Genomic DNA, 23,966 nt, shown 5'->3' with positions numbered 1-23,966 from the left:
ACAGTGAATTTAAAATACTTGTTTAGGAAAGAGAAAACCCCTTTTGGGATCATTTATAGCTCTATAAATGTCAAAAAAATGTAAATGTTTATAATATGTAAGAAGCCTAAGCCTTGTTCTGGGGTCACTTGACACATAAACATTTTTTTGTTTGTAGTCCTATTGTGGGGAAAAAGAAATGTACCCTTTCATCAGTGAATGACATTATAGGTCCCCATTTCCTTGCTTCCCTGGCCTGTATGAGAGGCTAGCGATGGGCAGTGCTCAGAGCTGCAGCTGTTTACTGGGAAGATCATTCATATGGGAGGAGCTGGAGCCTTGTGCTGAATCTGTCACTCAGGCACAGATGCTCACAGCACACACTGTTTAATACAGACTGAGGAAGATCGTCTTCCACATTATTCCCATTCACTCTACACAAGTACAGCTGCTGCAACGTGGGTCTACATGGATTTATTCACATATGAATGGTCAAAAATCAAACCGGACCTAGCTGATCTGCTTAGGTCAGGCGATCCAGTGCGTATTTAGAGCATGAAGACTCTAAGCTCAGCTGGGGAACATCACAAGCTTCAGGATTCTGCCGGAACCATTTATTCCAAACTGCGAGTTTGGGATTTAAGAAATGCAAAGCCTGTTGTAAGCAGAACCCTTCCGATTAGAGCCAGCTGCAATTACAACGTGCTGCAAGCAGAACCTGTCCAGCTGATTGCAGAGCTCGCTGCAGCCTGATGTTACTTAAATAATCCTGCAGACATTTTGCTTGCCGGCCTCAAAAACAGGACCTTGGACAGAACCAGGGACGTCTAAGAGGTAGGTGCTAGGAAATCTTGGGGGTTCACATTATTATTATTGAACTAGGGGGCTAGCAAACCATTTACATGAACACATATCTCCAGAAAGCTCATGTGATTCCCTGGGGTGCTTTACCCGTCTCTCACTGTCTCCTCCCTCTACATGTCTGTAAGATAATTCACTTTAAATGACCATAGAATCCATGTTATTGGATGGGAAGAACAATAGGAATCCTCGATACTTCGGCTGCTGATAATTATATAACTAGCTTATCTGCTGGACAGTGGCAGGCATTCATCGCCATGTATCGTCTATGAAGAGATGTGTGTGACAAAGTGTATTCATTCCTATTAGATGATCTACATTAACAGAGGGGACCCCCTTTGCTTTTTATGGAGCACAGATCCAGGAGAGCTGGGCTAAAATGACAATTATAGAGACTGGGACCATTCAGTAATATACAGTCCGCAGATCTGTCCTGCTGGAAAACGAGGTGGGTGATTCTGAATGCGGACACCCTTTGTGATCTGACAACCTCTTCACGCAGGACAATCTTTATGCTGTCATCTTGTCAGATGTAGAAGATGTATGTGTTTACGTGTAAGGATGCTTTTAAAGAAAAGTATGGGTTGGAATGAAAAGATTATTGTAAGGCTATTCTAAACCACAGTAAGAATTTCTGTATATATAATATATCTATAGCTAATAAATATATATATATATATATATATAATCGCTTTATAATATAATGCATATTCTTTACATCAAAATGTAAATTCATCAACTATTTCCACGACATGCTCACTCGATGTGCTCATTATTACATTTCCTTTTCTCATAAACACACCAGTGTTCTCTCCGCATTCATATCAGATCAATATCCTTTCTCTCCTACCCAGGAACACCCCACCCCCACACACATGTATATCTCCCTCTAACATAACAACAGCTCACAGATGTGGCTGTGAGCTGGTATGGAAGCTTGCAGTACAGTTCTGTGACATGCAGCCCTGCATATAGTGTCCCTTATACAACATCACACTGACGGTGGTCTCTCAGATGCCTCTTTCACCTCTCTTTCCAATACACATTGTCATGAGGGAGGCCAATCAAAAATGGCCTGGATTGGAAGCGCCAATCCTGGGGATTGCGGGATTTACCTACCCCATTGGGGTTTTTTTTATGCCGGGCAGCGTTGAGCACCCTCAGGAGGCTCAGACGCTGCCTGGCTCTCTCCTACCACACTACTTCTGGCTTCCCCGACCCGGCAATATGCCATGTGGGTTGCCATAACAGTGGGGGGCGGAGCCGGCGCTGAGAGATGAGATCATCTCCGCGCCGCCTCTCCCTGTTGTAGTAAACGGGTCACATCGACCCGGGAGCCCGTTTACCCTGCCATTGTCCTGGTATTCAACCCGGGTATAACTGCTTTATTCCCGGGTTGAATTGCCGGATCAGGCGGCCCGGGATTTCCGGCATGGTGCTTTCACGCCACACGCTGACCCGTGTCGACCCGGTAATATGCCGGGTCGATACCGGGTTATTTGTGCGTTGCGAAAGGGGTATAATTGTAAAGTAACATCTAAAAACCAGATTCCATGTCGCTAACCCAGATTTATAGAAAGGCCACAAAACCTTAAGGTAGGACAGCAACAGCTGAATTGGAAGTAAAATGGAAATAAATTAGTGAAAGGAAGTGTATTTCTGCATATAACATATACCCGCACTGTGCGTGCCACTGCATATACGGGCAAGTCGTCATCAGTGCGGACTGCGCCCCCCAAAGACAGGTGCAAAACATCCCATCAGAACAGTCATGTTTGCTAATATATCTGCAGGTCTGGCATTTATCTTACCCACTCCACTTCCGCCTCTGGTCAATGGAGGATCAATGCATGCAATAGCCATAGTCTGCACTTGTTTTCTGACCATGCACAATGCAAATTCATGCAAGATATGCATCTACGCTAACAGGCATACTTCCATCTGTGCCTCAGCCCTTCCACCATGGCTATATTATCTATGCATTAATGTTAATTGTCCCATTTATTTATTTTATACAGAAGAGAGCCATACAATAGAGGTAAAAGAAGTGATAAAAACAACAGCAAAAACCAGCTACTTCACATAGGCCCTTGTTTTTCCTTCAGAATAAGGCCACTTAGGTCACTGGGTTTGGCTCTTTAGATCTACTGTACGAGCAAGAGGTCTACAGTCATTTGGTCGACATGAAAAAAGGAGACAGTAGTAAAGGTCAACATGATCAAAATGTCGACACATGAAAAAGTTTACTTGGCAAAATGTCGACACACAAAAAGGTTGACACAACATTTTAAAGTTTTTGTTGGTCTTTTGGTGTAATTTTTGCCTGCAAAGCATGTGGAACGCCAATTAATGTACCGCTTTCGCTCACCATGCTTCAGGCAAGGCCCAAGTTTCTATTTCCCGCAGTTCACTTGTATGGTAAAGTATAACAAAGTTGATTAAAATGCTAATAAAAAAAAAACTAAAAGCTAGCTTGATCTTATGTGTGTCGACCTTTTGTACATGTCGACCATATGCACTGTCAACCTTTTACATATCGACCTATTAACCATGTCAACCTTTTGCCCATTTCGACCTAATACATGTTGACTATTAGTGGTTTACCTTTTTTTTTTTTTTATGGTCGACCTATAGTCCAGATACCTGGATCAATGAAGATTGACTGATTTCAGAGTTGGCAGCTATCGGGGAAAGACGATAATTGGCCTCCTGAACCCTCTTGATCTACAGAGCTAGCTTACAAATTGACTAAAAATAAGAATTTACTCACCGGTAATTCTATTTCTCGTAGTCCGTAGTGGATGCTGGGAACTCCGTAAGGACCGTGGGGAATAGACGGGCTCCGCAGGAGACTGGGCACTCTAAAAGAAAGATTAGGTACTATCTGATGTGCACTGGCTCCTCCCTCTATGCCCCTCCTCCAGACCTCAGTTAGGGAAACTGTGCCCGGAAGAGCTGACACAACAAGGAAAGGATTTGGAATCGAGGGTAAGACTCATACCAGCCACACCAATCACACTGTACAACTTGTGATAACCATACCCAGTTAACAGTATGAACAACAACTGAGCCTCATTTAACGGATGGCTCATAACAATAACCCTTTAGTTAAGCAATAACTATATACATGTATTGCAGAGAGTCCGCACTTGGGACGGGCGCCCAGCATCCACTACGGACTACGAGAAATAGAATTACCGGTGAGTAAATTCTTATTTTCTCTAACGTCCTAGTGGATGCTGGGAACTCCGTAAGGACCATGGGAATTATACCAAAGCTCCCAAACGGGCGGGAGAGTGCGGATGACTCTGGAGCACCGCATGAGCAAACTCAAGGTCCTCCTCAGCCAGGGTATCAAACTTGTAGAACTTAGCAAACTTGTTTGACCCCGACCAAGTAGCAGCTCGGCAAAGCTGTAAAGCCGAGACCCCTCGGGCAGCCGCCCAAGAAGAGCCCACCTTCCTTGTGGAATGGGCTTTCACCATTTTGGATGCGGCAATCCAGCCGCAGAGTGAACCAGCTGAATCGTGCTATAGATCCAGTGAGCAATAGTCTGCTTCGAAGCAGGAGCGCCAACCTTGTTGGCTGCATACAGAATAAACAGCGAGTCAGACTTTCTGACTCCCGCCGTTCTGGAAACATAAATTTTCAAAGCCCGGACTACGTCCAGCAACTTGGAATCCTCCAAGTCCCTAGTAGCCGCAGGCACCACAATAGGCTGGTTCAAATGAAACGATGATACCACCCTATGGAGAAATTGGGGACGAGTCCTCAATTCTGCCCTGTCCATATGGAAGATCAGATAAGGGCTTTTACATGACAAAACCGCCAATTCTGACACACGCCTAGCCGAAGCTAAGGCCAATAGCATGCCCACTTTCCACGTGAGATATTTTAGCTCCACGGTCTTAAGTGGCTCAAACCAGTGGGATTTCAGGAAATCCAACACAACGTTAAGATCCCAAGGTGCCACCGGTGGCCCAAAAGGAGGCTGAATATGCAGCACCCCCGGAACAACGTCTGAACTTCAGGCAGTGAAGCCAGTTCTTTTTGAGAGAAAATGGATAGGGCCGAAATCTTGACCTTTATGGATCCTAATTTTAGGCCCATAGTCACTCCTGACTGTAGGAAGTGCAGGAATCGACCCCGCTGGAATTCCTCTGTAGGGCCTTCCCGGCCTCACACCAAGCAACCTATTTTCGCTATATACAGTGAAAAAGTCTTGCTGTCACGTCTTTCCTAGCCTTTATCAGCGTAGGAATAGCTGCATCCGGAATGCCCTTTTCCGCTATGATCCGGCGTTCAACCGCCATGCCGTCAAATGCAGCCGCGGTAAGTCTTGGAACAGACAGGGCCCCTGTTGCAACATGTCCTGTCTGAGAGGCAGAAGCCCTGAGTCCTCTGAGAGCATTTCTTGCAGCTCCGGGTACCGAGTCCTTCTTGGCCAATTCGGAGCAAAGAATATTGTTCTCACTCCTCCTTTTATTACAATTCTCAGCCCTTGGGTATGAGAGGAAGAGGAGGGAATACATAGACCGACTGGAACACCCACGGTGTTACTAGTGCGACCACAGCTGTCACCTGAGGGTCCCTTGACCCGGCGTAAAACCTTTTTTAGCTTTTTATTGAGGTGGGACGCCATCTAGTCCACCTGAGGCAGTTCCCATCAATTTGCAAACTGCGTGAAGACTTCCTGATGAAGTCCCCACTTTCCCGGGTGGAGGTCGTGCCTGCTGAGGAAGTCTGCTTCCCAGTTGTCCACTCCCGGAATGAACACTGCTGACAGTGCGCTTACTTGATTCTCCGCCCAGCGAAGAATTCTGGTGGCTTCTACCCTCGCCACCCTGCTCCTTGTGCCGCCTTGGCGGTTTACATGAACCCCTGCGGTCTGACTGGATCAGAACCGGTTGGTCGCGAAGCAGTGTATATGGCCCTTAGTTCCAGGATATTGATGTGGAGGCAAGTCTGTTGACTTGACCACAGACCTTGGAAATTTCTTCCCTGTGTAACTGCCCCCCACCCTCGGAGGCTTGCATCCGTGGTCACCAGGATCCAGTCCTGAATGCCGAATCTGCGGCCCTCGAGAAGGTGAGCACCCTGCAGCCACCACAGGAGAGACACCCTGGCCCTGGGGGATAGGGTGATTAACCGATGCATCTGAAGAGGTGATCCGGACCACTTGTCCAGTAAGTCCCATTGGAAGGTCCTCGCATGGAACCTGCCTAAGGGGATGGCCTCGTATGATGCCACCATCCTTCCCAGGACTCGAGTGCAGTGATGCACTGACACCTGTTTTGGTTTTAATAGATTTCTGACCAGTGTCATGAGCTCCTGAGCTCTCTCTATCGGGAGATAAACCCTTTTCTGGTCTGTGTCTAGGATCGTGCCTAGGAGAGGCAGATGAGCTGTAGGAACCAACTGCGACTGTGGAATATATAGAATCCAGCCGTGTTGCCGTTACACTTCCAGAGAAAGTGATACGCTGTTCAGCAACTACTCTCTTGATCTCACTTGTATGAGGAGATCGTCCAAGTACGTGATAATAGTGACACCTTGCTTCCGCAGGAGCACAATCATATCCGCCATTACCTTGGTTATGACAATCCCGTACCGCAATTCTGAGGTACGCCTAATGAGGTGGATAAATGGGGACATGAAGGTATGCATCCCTTATGACCCGATTCACGATAAAGACTCCCTCTTTTTAGGCTTGCCCTGACCGCTCTTAGCGATTCCATCTTGAACTTGAACCTTCTCAGGTATATGTTCAGGGATTTTTAATTCAATATGGGTCTGACCGAACCGTCTGGTTTCGGGATTACAACATGGTCGAATAATAACACCCTCTTGTTGAAGGAGGGGACCCTTGACCACCACCTGTTAAAGATACAATTTGTGAATTGCAGTTAACACTGGCTCCCTTTCTTGGGGGGGAAGCCTGCAGGGCCGTCGGTGAGGGGGCATCTTCTCACAGTCCAGCTTGTATCCCTGAGACACAATATCTATTGCCCAGGGACCTAACAGGGAGTGAACCCACTTGTGGCTGAACTTACGAAGGCGTGTCCCCACCGGGCCTAGCTCTGCCTGTGGAGCCCCAGCGGCATAGGTGGATTTTTGTAGGGGCCGGGGAGGACTTCTGTTCCTGGGAACTAGCTGTGTTGATCCCAGCTCTGACAAGAAAGGACGCACCTCAGACTTTCTTGTTTCTTTATTCGAAAGGCTGCATTTAATAATGTTGTGCTTTCTTAGGCTGTGCAGGAATATAAGGCAAACTAGCAGAATTACCAGCTATAGCTGTGGAGACCAGGCCCGAGAACCCTTCTCCACACCATCCTCAGCCTTCCATATGCCTCTTAAGTCGGCATCATCTGTCCAATGCATATTCTACAGGACACGTCAAGCAGAGATCGACATAGCTTTGACTCTAGGACCCAGTATACTCATGTCTCTTTGGGCATGCTTTATAACTATATATCTATCACTTAAGACAGCATCTTTAATATATTTACTAGGGTCTCAATCTCTGCTGATAAGGTACCTGTCCACGCTGCCACAGCGCTATAAACCCATGCCGACACAATTGCCGGTCTGGGTGCACGCTATCTGCAGGATCCCTGAGAATAGCAAGTGCTACCGTCTGTGCAAACAGGACACCCTAGGGGAAGATTCTCAACACATCCTGGCCCTAGTGGGGAAAGGATACAGCCTGAGAATTCTCTTGTGGGAAGCTGCCGTCTCTTGTCTGGAGATTCCCGCTCTTTTTCCTCATGAGAGGAGGGAAATTTACCTCAGCATTCTTCCCCTTAAACATGTGTACTCTCGTGTCAGGGACAGATGAGTCATCAGTGATATGCAAATCATCTTTTATTTCAATAATCATATATTGAATACCTTCTAGCCCTCTTGTCTGTAACTTTGCATTATCGTAGTCGACAGTGGAGTTAAACTCTGTGTCGATACCAGTGTTTGTTATTTTGGATAGTGAGCATTGTGAGACTCTGAAGGTCTCTGTGACATAGGGACAGACATGGGTAGATTTCCTGTCTGTTCCCTAACCATTTGTGCAATAAATTCACCTTAGCACTTACACATATCCAAACAGGTGTCGGCGTTGTCGACGGAGACACCCTCTCACACACATATCCGCTCTATCACCTCCTTAGAGGAGCCTTTTACCTCAGACATGTCGACACACACGTACCGACACACCACACACACGGGATGCTCTATTTGAGGACAGTTCCCCCACAAGGCCCTTTGGAGAGACAGAGAGAGAGTAAGCCAGCACACACCCCAGCGCTATATAACCCAGGGATTACACTACAACTCAGTGTTTACCCAGTAGCTGCTGTATATACAATTTTTGCGCCTAAATTTATGTGCCCTCCCCCCTCTCTTTTCACCCTTTGTGTACCAGGATACTGCAGGGGAGAGCCTGGGGAGCTTCCAGCGCAGCTGTGAAGAGAAAATGGCGCTGGTGTGCTGAGGAAGAAGGCCCCGCCCCCTCAGCGGCGGGCTTCTGTCCTGTTTCTGACTAAAAATGGCGGGGGTTTTACACATATACAGTCACAGACTGTATTATGTGTATTTTTATGCCAAAGGTCGCCCCCCCCCCCCCCCAGCGCCCTGCACCCTGCACCCTACAGTGACCGGAGTGTGTGGTGTGCTGTGGGAGCAATGGCGCACAGCTGCGGTGCTGTGCGCTACCTTAATGAAGACAGGAGTCTTCTGCCGCCGATTTCATCGCTTCTCTTCTGTCTTCTGGCTCTGCAAGGGGGACGGCGGCGCGGCTCCGGGAACGGACGATCGAGGTCAGGCCCTGTGTTCGAACCCTCTGGAGCTAATGGTGTCCAGTAGCCTAAGAAGCACAACCTAGCTGTAGACAGGTAGGTTTGCTTCTCTCCCCTCAGTCCCATGTAGCAGTGAGTCTGTTGCCAGCAGATCTCACTGAAAATAAAAAACCTAACAAATACTTTCTTTCTAGCAAGCTCAGGAGAGCCCACTAGGAGCACCCAGCTCTGGCCGGGCACAGATTCTAACTGAGGTCTGGAGGAGGGGCATAGAGGGAGGAGCCAGTGCACACCAGATAGTACCTAATCTTTATTTTAGAGTGCCCAGTCTCCTGCGGAGCCCGTCTATTCCCCATGGTCCTTACGGAGTTCCCAGCATCCACTAGGACGTCAGAGAAAAAAACCAACATTTTGATATGATAAAATACAAAATGTTATCTTTGGTGCTGCAGCTCTCCAGTACAAGAGGTCATCTCTCCAGTGTAGGCAGTCTTCTTGAGACAGGGGTTGTCACAGCCCTCTCCCTGCTAATTTGCTATTTGTGTGGGTGTGGCATAATAGATCTACAATGTCTAGGAAAATAGTTAATAAGTCGGAAGGTAAAAAAGGTCGACGGGTTAAAAAAGATCAACGTGACAATGGTCAACACTTTTTTTGTTTTTTTCTGCCAGTCTTTTATAATTCATGTTCTGTGACCACTATCAGTACAAACTTAGACGCTGGCCATGCTTTGGGCAAGGTGGCTTGTTCCACTACTGCTGCGTCTGCCACAGGTTACTATGCACATTCATAAACCATGTGGATAGTAAATAAAGCAAAAGTTGGGAAAACATTTGTCGACACTGTCATATCGACATTTTTAACCTGTCAACCTTTAATTTGTCGACCTTTTGTACCCGTCAACCTAATGCATGTCGACCATATGGGCTGTCTACCTAGACAGTGTAGGTCTATCATCTAGATACTGTTCATGTAACAGCTGAACTCACAGATGAAAACCATCGATGCCAATTCTCTCGGTTTTAGTCATCCAAACCATAGCAAGATAATGAGTGTCTTGTGCTTGACTGTTACATAGAGTCATCATGTTCATGGCTATTGCTGGAGAGCACGTAAGTATTATTTAGTATTTTCATTTATCTTAATTCTACTTAAAACACTTATTCCAGAGATGGAATAACAGAATGAATGGGGCAGGGGCATATCTAGAGAGGAGGGGACCCGTGTGCAGTCTCCGGGTGTGGGCCCCCTCCTCTCCCGTCCTGTAGCAGCGCTGTTAGCGCTCTGTGTGAGCGCTAGAGACTGACACAGTGCCAGAGTCTACAGCATATGCGCAAGTCTCCGACAAAATGTGCGGCGTCCAGTTTTTCGGAGACCTGCGCATGCGCTGTAGATTCTGGCACTGTGCCCGAGTCTCTAGTACTCAGACAGAGCGCTAACAGCGCTGCTGCCGGCTACGGGACTCGGGAGAGGAGGGGACCCACACCCGGACACCAGAAAGGTAAGTATATAGAAGAAATGGGTGCAGTGTGTTCGGTGTGGGCGCAGGGGCCCACTGCACCCATTATAGATATGCCACTGGAATGGGGACAATGAAGAGTGTAAATGTTCTATCTCCTCCTAACCCACGCACATGACTGAATTTGAGCAGGAGAATGCATTTCAATGAAGTGGTGCCTTGCTTTATTCAGCCCAAACCTTCCTGCTGTTGTGGCTGTCTCTGATGTACCTCCCTCATCTATCACAAGTGACACCTCTATTCACTCCTAGGTCCACTGCACAAACACTCCAAAAAAATGACTACCACTGAATTACTCATCTCCCAGTCTGTAGTAAGATCAGTGCAATCACATATTTGTATTATTAGAAGGTGATGAGAAATACTATTTATGCAGAAGTGAATTGTCAGTTTCCTTCCAACCTCTGGCAGCTATAAATCTGAAACCATCAGCTGCGCCCAAGTCAGAGTAGCAGGATTACAAAACTATATGGGACAATGCTGACAATAGCAGTCTGCAACTGAATCATTGTTGTTTTCACTCCCAAGATAGATCTTTAGGTGTCATTGATTGACACACACATGGACACACACACGGTTGCAGACTGCTAGACACAGACAATAAATAATAATAAATAAGGGGGAGATTCTCATGTAAACTTACACATACAGGATAATTGTTTTATGTCTCAGGGCTACACACAGAATGGAAAGCTGCTCTGAAGCTCACAATGCATGTGAAGCACCTGGCGTGGTTTGTACAGGTTTGCATTTATCTACTCTCCCTCATAGTGCAGGAGACTCCCTGAAATAGTAGCAATCTCCCACACTCCCTGAATACATAGTCCATCAATCTCCCTGATTGCACCTTAACCCCATTATGCAGCTGTTACATTCTTGAGGGGGAAAAAAGAAATCAGAGATATATACATTAAAATAGGCTCATCAGTGCCATTTTCCTGCATTGGTTATATGGCACAATGATTCCTATGGCTTAATGCGTTTTAAATAAGGTTTCCCGTGGCCACTTACAGTATATGGAACCTCTTGTAAAACACAATACACAAACAAATCCTGCAAAATATCAGTGAATTTTCTTCAACAAGTAGATCTTATTAACTTTGGGGCTCATTTATATTTGGATGTAAGTAATTTTTAGGACACCTCTCTCAGATGTAGCAGTACACGTCCGCGCTGATAGGTGTCACTTTCACAATCTCCCTGAAATGCATTTTTTAAGTAGGCAAGTATGATTTAGTTTTTGTACTGTTGGATCCTGTTGGCACACAGCATGTGCTGAATTGAGCCCTGTAGCTATCTACCATCTTTTTCTATTTTATGCAGAAAATTTTGCAAAATTCTCCAATACTTTCCTCAGTTACATTTTATTTGCTGATAAATTAAAGGCCTGATTCAGGTTTGTAAGCAAAGCACACAATTGGGCAAAATAATTTTGCACTGCAGGTGGGGCAGATATAATGTGCAGGGAGATTTAGATGTGGGTGTGTTATATGGTTTCTGTGAAGGGTAAATACTGTCTGCTTTTGCAACAAATGTTAGCTTTATTTTGACACTGTAATTTAGATTTCAGTTTGAACATACCCCACCCAAGTCTAAAGGGCCCTACTCACTGGCCGACCCGCCGCTGAGCTGCCCGACGGCGGATACGGCCGACGAGCGACCCGGCGGCGGGGGGGCAGTGACGGGGGGAGTGAAGTTTCTTCACTCCCCCCGTCACGCGGCTGCATTGAAGTGCAGGCAAATATGGACGAGATCGTCCATATTGGCCTGCATGCACAGCCGACGGGAGACCAGCGATGAACGAGCGCGGGGCCGCGCATCGTTCATCGCAGGAGTCTCCACACTGAAAGATATGAACGAGTTCTCGTTCATTTATGAACGAGATCGTTCATATCTTTCAAAAAATCGGCCAGTGTGTAGGGCCCTTAACTCTCTCTGCACGTTACATCTGCCTCACCTGCAGCGCAGCATGGTTTTGCCCAGTTGTGTGCTTTTTTTTTTGCTTTGCTGACAAACCTGAATCAGACCCTAAGATGGTATAATATATGCTATTCAGAGGTAAGCCATTTCCTTATCCTCTGCAGCCCTTAGGACATTTTTCAGAAATTAATAGGCTTAAGGCCTAATTCAGCAGGAGTTGTAGTTTTGTGAGAAATCGCATGCATAGGAATTTCCGCACTTCAGCGTACAGTTCTGAATCAGCCCCGTAGTACAGAAGTGAGTTAATGCGACAGAAACATTTTATTTTGTGCTAAAATCGAAGAACCTGGTATATATTGTATTAAAACATTCAGATTAGTTTATAAGGTATGAAAATATTTTTTAGACTATCTTGCTATATCAGTGGTTCTCAAACTGTGTGCCTAAACACCCTGGGGTGCCTCTGGGCACTTGCAGGTGGGCCTTGGATTGGTGGTCCAGGACCAATACAGATTATTTATGGGCCATGTAATAGGCAAAACCAGTGCTGGTGGCTGCCAATCATGAAATATGTAAACAAACAGAAGCGAATCTTGTCCCTCACCACACAATTGAACTTAAAGGATGATATTCAAATGCTATATCATGCCCAATCTCCTTTCTAAAGTGATCCCCGTTAGCACGCCCATAGTAATCAGGTTTAGCTACGTAAAGGATTGGGCGCCCTTGCTACCCCGGGGGTAGCGAGCTGAAATGATTATACCACGCCCATCAGCAGGACGGGTATGGAAGGGGGTGAAAAGAAATTAATACCGCCCAAGGATAACATATAAACAGAATTTACTTTAATTTAATATTTCTTTCTAAATTTCTCAATAAGAAACTTTTGGCCTAGGGGTGCCGTGAATAAAATTCTGATACTCTAGGGCGCCGTGATTCAAAAAAACTTTGGGAACCACTGTACTATATTAATGTAGTTTTGTTGCAAAATGTTTACCTTCTCATAGACAGTTGGGTTGACAGTGTATGGAATTTTTACAGTGATATCAACCATGGGATCTGCATTCTCAGATAGGGTACAGTATTACCACTTTCATATTGTTCTTTTTATAATGTGTGCGTATAACCTTTTCACATTAAGTGATGATTTTTGGTTATCGAGATCATGTTTGATTAGTTAGAAATAAGCATATACTTTTTATTTCCTTCTACAGACTCAGAAATTTCAGCAGAAAAGACTTGAAATAATGTCCGAAATTTGATTTTCCTATTGAGAGGCTCTCCCTTAAAGGTAAAGTTCCAACACCAGATTCTACCTAATCATGGGGACTGTCCTCTCTTTATCGCCAAGCTACCGCAAGGCGGGTCTGTTCGAAGGAAGCTCATCAAGTGTGGCCCATTACACTGCTGTCCAGAACAGCAAGAATGGAAAATCTCTGAAGAGACATTCGTTCATCTTGCCCTGGAAGCGACTTGTAGCTGTATCTTCTAAAAAGAGACAACCCAAAAAGAGTCAAACCAACGGTGGTTACCAGAACAATGTTACCCAACTGAACAGTGAGAACCTGAAAAAGTCTCTATCCTGTGCTAATTTATCAAGCTTTACACAGGACTCACAAGATACTCTTATTAAGGACCCTGTATCTACTGTCAGTAAGTCAGCTCAAGAGCAGCAAGTTCGCTCTTCTCCAAAACGTGTGGTGGTGCAGGCATCCACCAGCGAGCTGCTGAAATGTTTAGGCGAGTTCCTCTGCCGAAGGTGCTACAAGTTGAAGCATCTTTCACCCACAGACCCTGTTTTATGGCTTAGAAGTGTAGACAGGTCTCTCCTTCTTCAAGGGTGGCAGGACCAAGGATTCATCACCCCGGCCAATGTGGTCTTTCTGTACATGCTCTGCCGAGATGTCATCTCTTCAGAACTGGCCAGTGAACAGGAACTACAGGCATCCTTGTTAACCTGTGTATACTTGTCATACTCCTACATGGGCAATGAGATCTCTTATCCACTTAAACCCTTTCTTGTAGAGAGCTCAAAAGAGGACTTTTGGGACCGTTGCCTCTCAGTTATTGCATTAATGAGCCCAAAGATGCTGCGCATCAACGCTGACCCCAAATATTTCACACAAATCTTTGCTGATCTTAAAGCTGAGGGTGCACAGGAGGACAAAAAACGGCTTATGATAGGGTTGGATCGGTAAACTGCATGGTCTGTTAGGCATGCGTCAATGAACGGTGAAGATGAGACTACATAGTTAGTGTCCACTAAGAAAAAAAAAAGGTTAATTGTATTGGTTTTTGGATGAAAAGATGGCACATGGCATTTCTGTACTGGAATTTGGCAAGCAAATGGTGTCCCCCAGCAGAATATAAGAACTGAACATGCGGTTTGGATTTCCAATACAGTGTTCGTCAGGGCTTTACTTGAAAATGGATTGTCATACTATAGCGCTTGACAGGCCTCAAACATAGGCTTAAACAATGCAATGTTTTGCAATTCTCCCACTGTAACAAAACTCTGCAGAACTCTGAAAGAAAAGTGTGTTTAGATCTGATGCTTAGAGGTCTGGTGGGATATAAAGGCTGATACTGTCTCAGAAAAAAATTGTTCTTGCCTTGATAATCCACCAGATTTGCCTCCTGTTCTCGTTTACAGCCATCTTGCTAAATATCCAGATTTTACCTTAATTAACCTGATCATAAATGTGAAATCTCATTAACCCATCACTGGCATAAAACTCCAGATTAACTGGTTTACGGACTCTGCCATCATAAGATTAACATGAGTTTCTAACAAGCGGTTAACTACTTGGCTCATGGATGTAAATGTGTTAATTCTTCCCAACAAGTTAACAGGTCAGATTTTGCTCTTTCCATTCCAAAAGCCTTCACCGCTATCAAAATACTTTGAACGTTGGTAAAGGCCAGTTCTCCCCTCTCCCACTGTGGTTTTGGAAAGATAAATGAAAATGTATCAATTAAAAGCTCCTTGGTCTAGATTATGGTGAGTTAACAAAACAATGGGAGAGATTCAGTTAGCTGCAGGTTGTACCACGCTGACTGTCCTGGATACAGTGCCGGGTGCTATTCAATTAGTGGCCCGAAATCAAACTGTGACTAGCCCCAAACAACACTTAATGCAACTTTCTGCTTTCACCCTCCAGGGCTGCAAACAAAAAAAATCTGCTCTAAGTGATGTCTCTGGGCTCGTCGCATGTTGGCTGTGGGCCTCTAATTGAATAGCCCCCAGTATTTAATCAGGAAGCAGACACCACGAGGGACAAAACCCACAGTCAGTTAAAGACATTAACTTCTTTTATAGAGAGGGTTTACTGTAAAATAAAGATATTGGGCACATGTTGGTAGAAGTGGAAATTACTGTTAAGCAAGGAAATGATCTTGCCAACACTGACCAACACAAACGTGTTACTAAAGAGTTCTATGACCCATGCCATACAGCACTTTCCTACTTCATACTCAGAGGGCAAGAACAGATAAATGTAAGATTCCTTTAATAAGTGCAGTAGTAGATATTGCTAAAGGATAAAACTACTGTAGATGTCCCCATTATTATGTATGTAAGAGAGAGCTGGTGGTAATAGGTGGCTTTTTCCAGCAGGCGTTTTCTTAAAGAGCAGTGTCGGGTGATAGCCTGTGGCTGCTACGTTATTTGCCTAAATTCTTTTACTTGCAGCATATACAACAAAGTATTTGCATAGTAAAAAATAAGATTTGTTTCTATGCTCTAAATAACTAGACACTAGCCATTCGGTCCATTCAAATTCAACACTACAAACATCTGACCAATCCCAAGGAATTTGGATGCAGTCATTTTGTGAACTGAACCAATATTTGGGACATAAATTAAAAAAAAAAAAAAAAAAAAAAAAGGTGGCTATCAACTCATTAGGGACTAGTGAGCTCGCTGGGGCATTATGTAGAGAGTAGTGTACATAGTGAACCACCTAGCAGCATTTTCAATAAAATCGATTTAGTCCCATAAATAACTATATTTTACTGTGTGGAGACGTTGCCGCACATGGAGAATATCCCATTATGAAACCATAAAATGCAGCCCATCAGTTTGCAGAACTACTAGGGCCTCTGGAATATTTGCACATTAGGCATCTCATTGATGTCACTGGTTCCTAGTTAATTGATGGAATGCCTTCTAAGGAATTATGGTTCAGTCCAACTATGATTGTGTCCACATTGTGTAGGTGACAAGTGTTGTTTGGCTGTGGTGGATGGAGTGCTTCTCAATTGGCCTGATTCAGAGGTGGGTGGAAAGCAGATATTTGCGGATCTGAGTGACTTTTTATAGTACGCATCCACCATTAGCATATTTTCGCATATTTGCTGTATATGGGATTGCAGTCTTAATGGGATTTGCATGCACCTCTTAATCAGGCCCAATGTGACATAATCCTAACACCCATTATGACAAGCTATAAAAAATAAAGTGCTTTATATCCCTATAAATGTGATATAACCCAAAGTAATGAAAAGTATGGGTCATTTTACTCTAAAAATATATACATATATATATATTTAAAAAAAGGTTAGGAATATATTTGTATCACTGTGAAATAGTTCAGTTCCTAAATTCCCAAACTCCCCTTACAGTCCAGGTTTTAAGGATATTCTTGCTTGAGTCCAGATGGTTAAATCAAATTGACTGAGGTACTGATTAAATCATCTGTGCTCAAGCATGGATATCCTTAAAACGAGGACAGTAGTTGCAGCATTTGGGAACCTCTGGTTCAGGCTGACAGTAGTGTTATGGCAGAGGGCACAGATTCACTTTCTGGCTCAAAGTGTACTCTGTGTCGGCAGCAATTCTGTCTGCTGAACTTATATGTAGCTTATGACGTCACTAGGGACAACTGACATCATTGAAGCAGAACACATCGGTTCTTAGTGAATACGGAGGCTGCAATCATGCTCACAAAATGACTGCCTCCTCCTCACGTAGGCAACAGGTACACTTTATTCTCTTACCATCTGACAAAACCAGAACTAATATAATTAATTAATGGAGTCAAGATTTATGTAAAGGCTAGATTTTGGTGTGAAGTCAGACAGACCAGCTCTTGTTGAATTGCAAATATCAGAAGCTAGTTGAGAGTACTGCCTTAGAGTACACAGTACTTGGATCATGCTAAAATTGCAGAATCTAATCTAATGCAAAATTCCAAACCATGATCTGTGCTAGCATATTTCTGCTTAAGAACCTGTACGCCAAGTCATATTTGCACATGCATTGAAAGAGTGGAAGGTCATAACTAGACTAGCATATGCCTGCCTTGACCTCCTGTAGTTAAAGGGGTATCTGTTGTCAAATAGACTGCTTTGGTAATTATTATTATGAGATGTGCCACTAACTTCTTGTCTTGATACCGTTGCAGAGTAGCAAGCAAGCAAGGAGTTACCCTATCTGCCATTTATATGTTACATGTGCAGTGTTAGAGAAAAATTGTGGGATCTTCTAATTTCATTTTTATTTTATTTTTTGTAGTTAGGACGTAGGTTTCTGATCTAGGTGCAAACTTGGGGTTATATGTTATTAGTGCTGCAGGATGAAGTTATTAGGCACATGAAAAGTGCATCTGCTGTTTACCATTATTGAACGGTGACAAAAGTTAACATTAGCCGGCTCATGTTGACATTTTGCAAAAAAAGTTGGTTAACAATCTCGGTATGTGATGGTGACGTTTATTATCCAGGTATCCAGCCATTATTAGTCAAAGGCACTAATGCCAAGCTGTGTTTGGGGCCAGGAAGGTGCTGTTGTTTAAACCTACGTTTTAATCTGTACTATTACACTTGAAGTCACTGCAATACTTTAAAAATAGTATTACTTGTGGGGCATCCATCCAAATAAGTAAAATGTGATACAGGGCTAGTGCTTTGTTTCTGGGGATACTCCGGACATCAATTAAATAGATTTTAGAAATGAATAAAATAAGCATCTACATGCTTATCCACAGTGTGGATGCTTCTAGAAATCTGGTTTCACCTTGTAACTATAGGTGAGTAGCAGCACTTGTTTTCATGGGAAAAAAACACTACGTAGGCATTTAACACTATCCATTTTGAAATCTGAGACTTCAAAAGAAAGATAATTACAGTAGTTTGTTTGCTGTCGGCTATATGCGCACAGCAAGCAAAGCAGTAAGACTGTAGGCTAATGGTCAAACATGTTGACATTCGGGGAAATAGAATTTGTGGGTTGGGACAATGTTTGTGAGACTGCAAGCTGATCAAATTCACTAGGAACAAATTGACCACACTGGCTCCTGGTGAACTAATTGGCTACTTACAAATTGCTAATCAGCACAGTCCACAAGATGGCTGCCTTTATTGTGTGCAGGTACAGGAAATGGCTGCACTTAGTGAGTGATAAAGGGATGGTGTGTGGTGTTTCACACAAACCTGTCAGCATGCACTATATGTCAGAACAGCCGTTAAAAAGAAAATATTTGATAGAATAAAAGACCAATGCATTTCACTCTCCTCTACAACATATGAAAATATGTTTTTCACCTTTGGTCTCATTTTATCGAATTCTAGTTATCTACTTGCAAAACTATACAATCAAATAGCTTATTTCAAAATTCTCACCCCAAACACTTTAGCATCAGCAAACGTGCCTCAGCTTTAATGTCTGGTCTCCTGAAATACAATTTACAGTTACTAAAATGCATATAGCTGACACCATTGCCCTAGTCTCTTAACAAGTGGCAGCATTGATACTTGTATACTGCTAGGACATTTGGGAGCTTAATATGGCTATACGTACCAGCCTCTGCTAATGAGGTGACTCCATGTATGGCATTTTACAAAGCTGCCTCTACAGGTATTACCCAGAGTCCTTTCTCCAGTTCTCACCAGTTGGCTCAATTTAGAACAAGAGCTTAAATTGGTTCCTAGCTTAGGAAACTATTTATATGTATCATAATTTAATAGGGTGTGTGTGACTCGCTTTATAACACACCCATAGGAGAAAACCTTTCCAAAACTGTTCTAGGTGCTTTTGTATTTCTTCTATCATACAGTGGAGTCTGCCATGTTTTGAGAAAACACTTGAGGCACAAAGTATTCCTGTCACCTACTGCACACTGTGCTCCTGCATTTTCAGTGTTATAATCCAGCCTCTACTGTGTCTTGGCAGTGGCTTCACTTGATGCATTTTGGTAAATATACAGTATATAAAAATAAAATAAAAAAATCTGTAAATACTGCTGACATTTACTACATGGTGATGAGTGGGTCTGCCAGTAAACACATGCTATGTGTGGGCAGGCAGTGTGACCTGGCATGTTACCTGTAATATGCCTGTGTAATATATGTACATGTATATAAATATGTATTTGTGTGACTGAGTGCATGACACCTCGTAGCCCACACATGTACACAGGGTACGCATGTTCCTGTACAGGTATTTGGGCATGAACATGACAGTACATGTGTGTGGGAGTCAGGTTATCGTATTTGTAGCATCTTCCGGTTTACATGAAGTTGTCGAGTAGTTTGTGTGAATGACACTAATGCTTGTGTCTAACTGTATTTTATTTAATTTTGTACTGTGAGGATGAAATAAAGACTCACGCTGTGTCACATGTGTGCTATTTTTGGGGGAGGTGTTACAGTGATCATCATATGCTGCAGCCAATCCAGCAAGTGGAATTTACAGGAAAAACAAAATTACATAACTTTAAAATGCACCCACCAACTGATATATACAGTATATATGTGTGTGTGTGAAAAACATTAAAACTTTATACTATTGCAAGTATTTAACAAGGAAGGGTCCATTTACACTTACTACCCACTACCCCCACTTACTGACTCAATAAGACCATGGGACACACAATGCAATTTTACAGATGAATGTATATAAAATTATATACTTTTTTATTATCAGTCAAATTGATAACACAATTTTATAGTTCATTCTAAAAGGCAGTTAGAGGCTAGAAAACCTGGGATAAAATTATGTAGCAAAGTTGTATGAATTAAATGTAACCCACTCAAGGGCTTAAGATAATTTTGGGGAACCAGTCCCCACAAAGTACACCTGGGTATTTGGTTGTCTTTTTAAAGGCATAGTGCTGAGGTACTCAGTATCGCTGTATGGTTAAGGCACACACAAGTTAATTGGCTGGCACGCTTAAATTAAAGCCGTTCCGGCTCTTGCTGAAGTGAGGCTGTGATTGGTTGATCTTGGTTTCCACGGTAATGGAGCAGGACTTGCCGTGCTGACTGCACTGAACAGGGTGTGACACTGTGACCTGGAAGCGTCTCTTCTCACTGTCAGGACATAACAATTAGACATTAATGTAACACTTAATACGTAACGCCTCCCACTGATCTATATACATGTTTATAAAGCTATGTGCCTGTTCAACATTTATTTCTTACAGCGTCTCAATGATCCAAATGTAAACCCGTATATAAAATGCAATTTGCTCTTATACTCAAATTATAACATTAAGTTATTCATATTTACTACACCATGGCAAAGCGTGGTGCTTTACTGAGGGGGAGTCACAGAGACTACAACCTATATTAGGGTGACCATATTATCCCTTTTACCTGGGGCGCTCATGGATTTCACAGGTTCTGTGCCTGGCTGACTTCATGCCTACATTTCACCTGGTTTTAATCAGTCACAGAACCTGTGTAATCCATGATCGTCCCAGGTAAAAGGGATAGTATGGTCACCCTACCTATATGTGCACCAATGAGTCCCCTGTTCAGATGAGGAAATGGGCTGAACTCAATTGCTTAGCATGGTAGACAACTATATGGGTGCAGGCGATCCAGGCCCTGGAGGTGGGCCCCCATAGCACTCACTATAGCTACGCCCATGCATAGACATGTGTAATAGCTGATGAGTTGAACTTTCATACACCAGTTTTATAATATGAGGGTATTAGAGTACAAGTCACCTAAAAACAGCAGAGATGGACATTTTGTGCGCTGAAAGAATATTTCCCATATTCGTTCACTATGAAATGCTTCGTGTCTCAGTGATGAGCCTGCTGAGTTTACATGCTGCCTTGCCATGGTTACTGGTTCATCTCACAAATAGCTGCTTCCACTATATGCTATCAGACGCATTACATGAGCTTCACTAACTACACCATTTGCTCCACAGAACCTTGCAAGTAGGGAAAAGGAGTTGCACAATGTTTATTATTAATACACCCAGGATGATATCACAGTCGGTGACCTACATAATGTTACTTACAGGTTCTACGTTACTGATTAATGACACAGTAAGATATAAAGGACGTTTTGACAGACCGTTCAGCATCCTGTCCCTGCACTACAAGTGTAGAGTGATCTAATAACAGAACATCAGGGAGATTTACCAAACCTTTCAAAAAGGGCAATACAACCAATCAAATTCTAGCTATCATTTTATAGAATGCACTATATAAATAAGAGCTGGAACCTCACTGGTAGTTATGCAATCCCCCCTCCCACCCCTGAACCACTCCTGTACAACATCTTGATGAGAAAGAAGCATAATTCCCAGGGCCCACAGGAAATGTTGTGCAACTACTTTCATTACCAATCATAATACCATGTGCCACATGCATGCTCTTAGCACCAGCGACTGTAAGTAGCTAATCACTCTCACCCCTCTGCTTCCGACTCATCTTTCAGCCAATATGGGGTCATTCTGAGTTGTTCGCTCGCTAGCAGATTTTTAGCAGCATTGCACACGCTAGGCCGCCGCCCTCTGGGCGTGTATCTTAGCTTAGCAGAATTGCGAATGAAAGATTAGCAGTATTGCGAATAGAAAATTCTTAGCAGTTTATGAGTAGCTCGAGACTTACTCCTAACACTGCGATCAGCTCAGCCCGTTTCGTTCCTGGTTTGACGTCACAAACACGCCCTCCGTTCGGCCAGCCACTCCACCGTTTCTCCAGACACTCCCGCTTTTTATCCTGGCACGCCTGCGTTTTACCGCACACTCCCAGAAAACGGTCAGTTTCCGCCCAGAAACATCCACTTCCTGTCAATCACACTCCGATCACTTCAACGATGGAAATTCTTCGTTCGGACGTGAGTAAATCTACTAAGTTTTGAGCAAAAATACTTAGCGCACTGCGTACCATGCACATGCGCATTTTCGCCTTAATCGCTCCGTTTTCGAAAATCGGCAACGAGCGAACAACTCGGAATGACCCCCAATGTACAGAAACGGGGTTACTCTACATGCATTAAACAGGCCACACACATTGCTATGTACCGCACACACAAAGGGCAAACAGTACAGTGTGGACATGTGATACATCTCACCAATCAAGCAGACCCAGTTATCAAATGGTTTCATATGAATCAGGCTGGCACAGTTTAATTGCCATTATAATTGGCAGGAGTTCTAAGAATGCTTAGAGGTAATTATGTATACATTATGTACAACTAACTGATCTACTGTAATCACTGAAAATAGTTTGTATGTTTTATGTTGTTGCTTGTGTTACCAAATTAATTTTCTAATACAAGTATACAAATTATATAAAAATTTTCCTGAAGTAACTAACTGCAAACCATATTCAAATATAACATATTTATTCATGGCAGAATTAGAAAAAAAAGAGATGGCATTGTTTCTGCCCACAGGACATGCAGTTGATTTTCCAATGGGTACTATGTGGAAAAATACTGTGTTAGTGGCCTGTCCAGCGCACACGACTGAGAACCTTGTTTGTGGAATCACAGCCACAATTCTCCTGTCAGAATTCGTAGAAATTCCTCCCTGTGCGCCCCTGGAGAAACTGCCTGGTCAGTCGCAGAGGAGAAGAAGGGAACGTGAGAGGAAGGAAGGAGGTGGCTCACGATGAAAGGAAGGCAGAAGGGGAGGGGGGGTATATGGAGGAGCAAATAGGGATGGGGGAGTTGACAGCTAAAAAGAACTTGGATGGTTGCCTGGTGCTGACCGGGGATTTTTCTTTAATAGAACTCATTAAGCCGTCCATCCTCATCACAGATCTATTCAGATACTGATGCTGTTGCCATAGAAATAATTCAAACCCCCTACCCCCCAGGTTTAACTCCTCATTGTTGAAGGCAAAAGAACAGTGCAACAGTAAATGAAGAAAGCAGCATAGAAACGGTCAGGGAATGGGCAATGATATTACACATATAACATGTGGTCTATAAAATGTAATATAATCCTAGAAAGAGATTTGGGAAGTGCAGGATTAGGAGGGGTAAAGGTGGAGGAAAACCTCAGGAGAGGAGGGATCCTGGTCAAGGAATTGAGAGGAAGTCAGAGGGTAACACAAGGAGCTAATGAAAACAGCTGAAGGCAATGTATGAATGCTTCAAGTGACAGGAGGACCCTGGGAACTCCCCCTCCAGCTGTATGTGTCACTCCTAATACTTCCTGGTAGCTGCTATGTGGAGTGGAGGGGAGGGGGGTTAGGGGAGTTTAGTATGACGGTGAAGAAATTAAGAGATAGGTGAAGAGGGAAACAAATCCTAATTTAGAACATTTGCAAATTGCAGTATATCATTTTCCTAAGTTAAATTATTAATTTTATCTGGAACAATCTTTATTTAACATTGTTATTCCAAAAGCAATCACATTGCCCACATTACGGTCTAAAGGATACACAGTGTTACTAGCAGGAACAGACAGCTGCTCTATTCACAGCACACAATGGAAGCAGCCATTTGTGGGCTGAACCGATAGCTAAAGGAATGCAGCCTATCAATTTCTTAAGCACTAGAGGCACCGTGGTGTCTTGATGTCACAGTGGAGAAGGGCTGAACCAATATTTCATATTTTATTGGCACGTACCAATTTCACTACAAACTAGCAAGCTCTTTATGCCTCAGTGATGTCAATAGTTCCCAATTAATATGTTGTAGTCATT

At 43.6% G+C, this 23,966-nt stretch overlaps 2 protein-coding genes across 6 annotated transcripts in view; one reads left to right on the top strand and one right to left on the bottom strand.

The window, feature by feature from the left end:
* The first annotated feature begins 324 nt into the window (after positions 1-324).
* Positions 325-19,686, top strand: LOC135055665 (cyclin-dependent kinase 5 activator 1-like). Its single transcript, XM_063960000.1, has 2 exons — positions 325-813; positions 13,284-19,686. The coding sequence occupies exon 2, from the start codon at positions 13,392-13,394 to the stop codon at positions 14,265-14,267; it is 876 nt and encodes a 291-aa protein (XP_063816070.1). The 5' UTR covers positions 325-813; positions 13,284-13,391; the 3' UTR covers positions 14,268-19,686.
* A 261-nt stretch (positions 19,687-19,947) lies between these two features.
* Positions 19,948-23,966, bottom strand: part of MYO1D (myosin ID) — a 341,746-nt gene continuing 337,727 nt past the window's right edge. For all 5 annotated transcript variants that reach the window (XM_063959995.1, XM_063959994.1, XM_063959998.1 and 2 more), the window contains one exon: positions 19,948-20,379. In XM_063959995.1, coding sequence (XP_063816065.1) covers positions 20,223-20,379 — 157 coding nt within the window. In that variant the 3' untranslated portion in view covers positions 19,948-20,222. The remainder of the gene's footprint in view (positions 20,380-23,966) is intronic.

This window comes from Pseudophryne corroboree, chromosome 3 (genome assembly GCF_028390025.1).
Source record: "Pseudophryne corroboree isolate aPseCor3 chromosome 3, aPseCor3.hap2, whole genome shotgun sequence".
Taxonomy (NCBI): Eukaryota; Metazoa; Chordata; class Amphibia; order Anura; family Myobatrachidae; genus Pseudophryne; species Pseudophryne corroboree.
The sequence above is the reverse complement of the archived record's forward strand: the minus strand, read 5'-3'. Positions and strand labels throughout refer to the sequence as shown.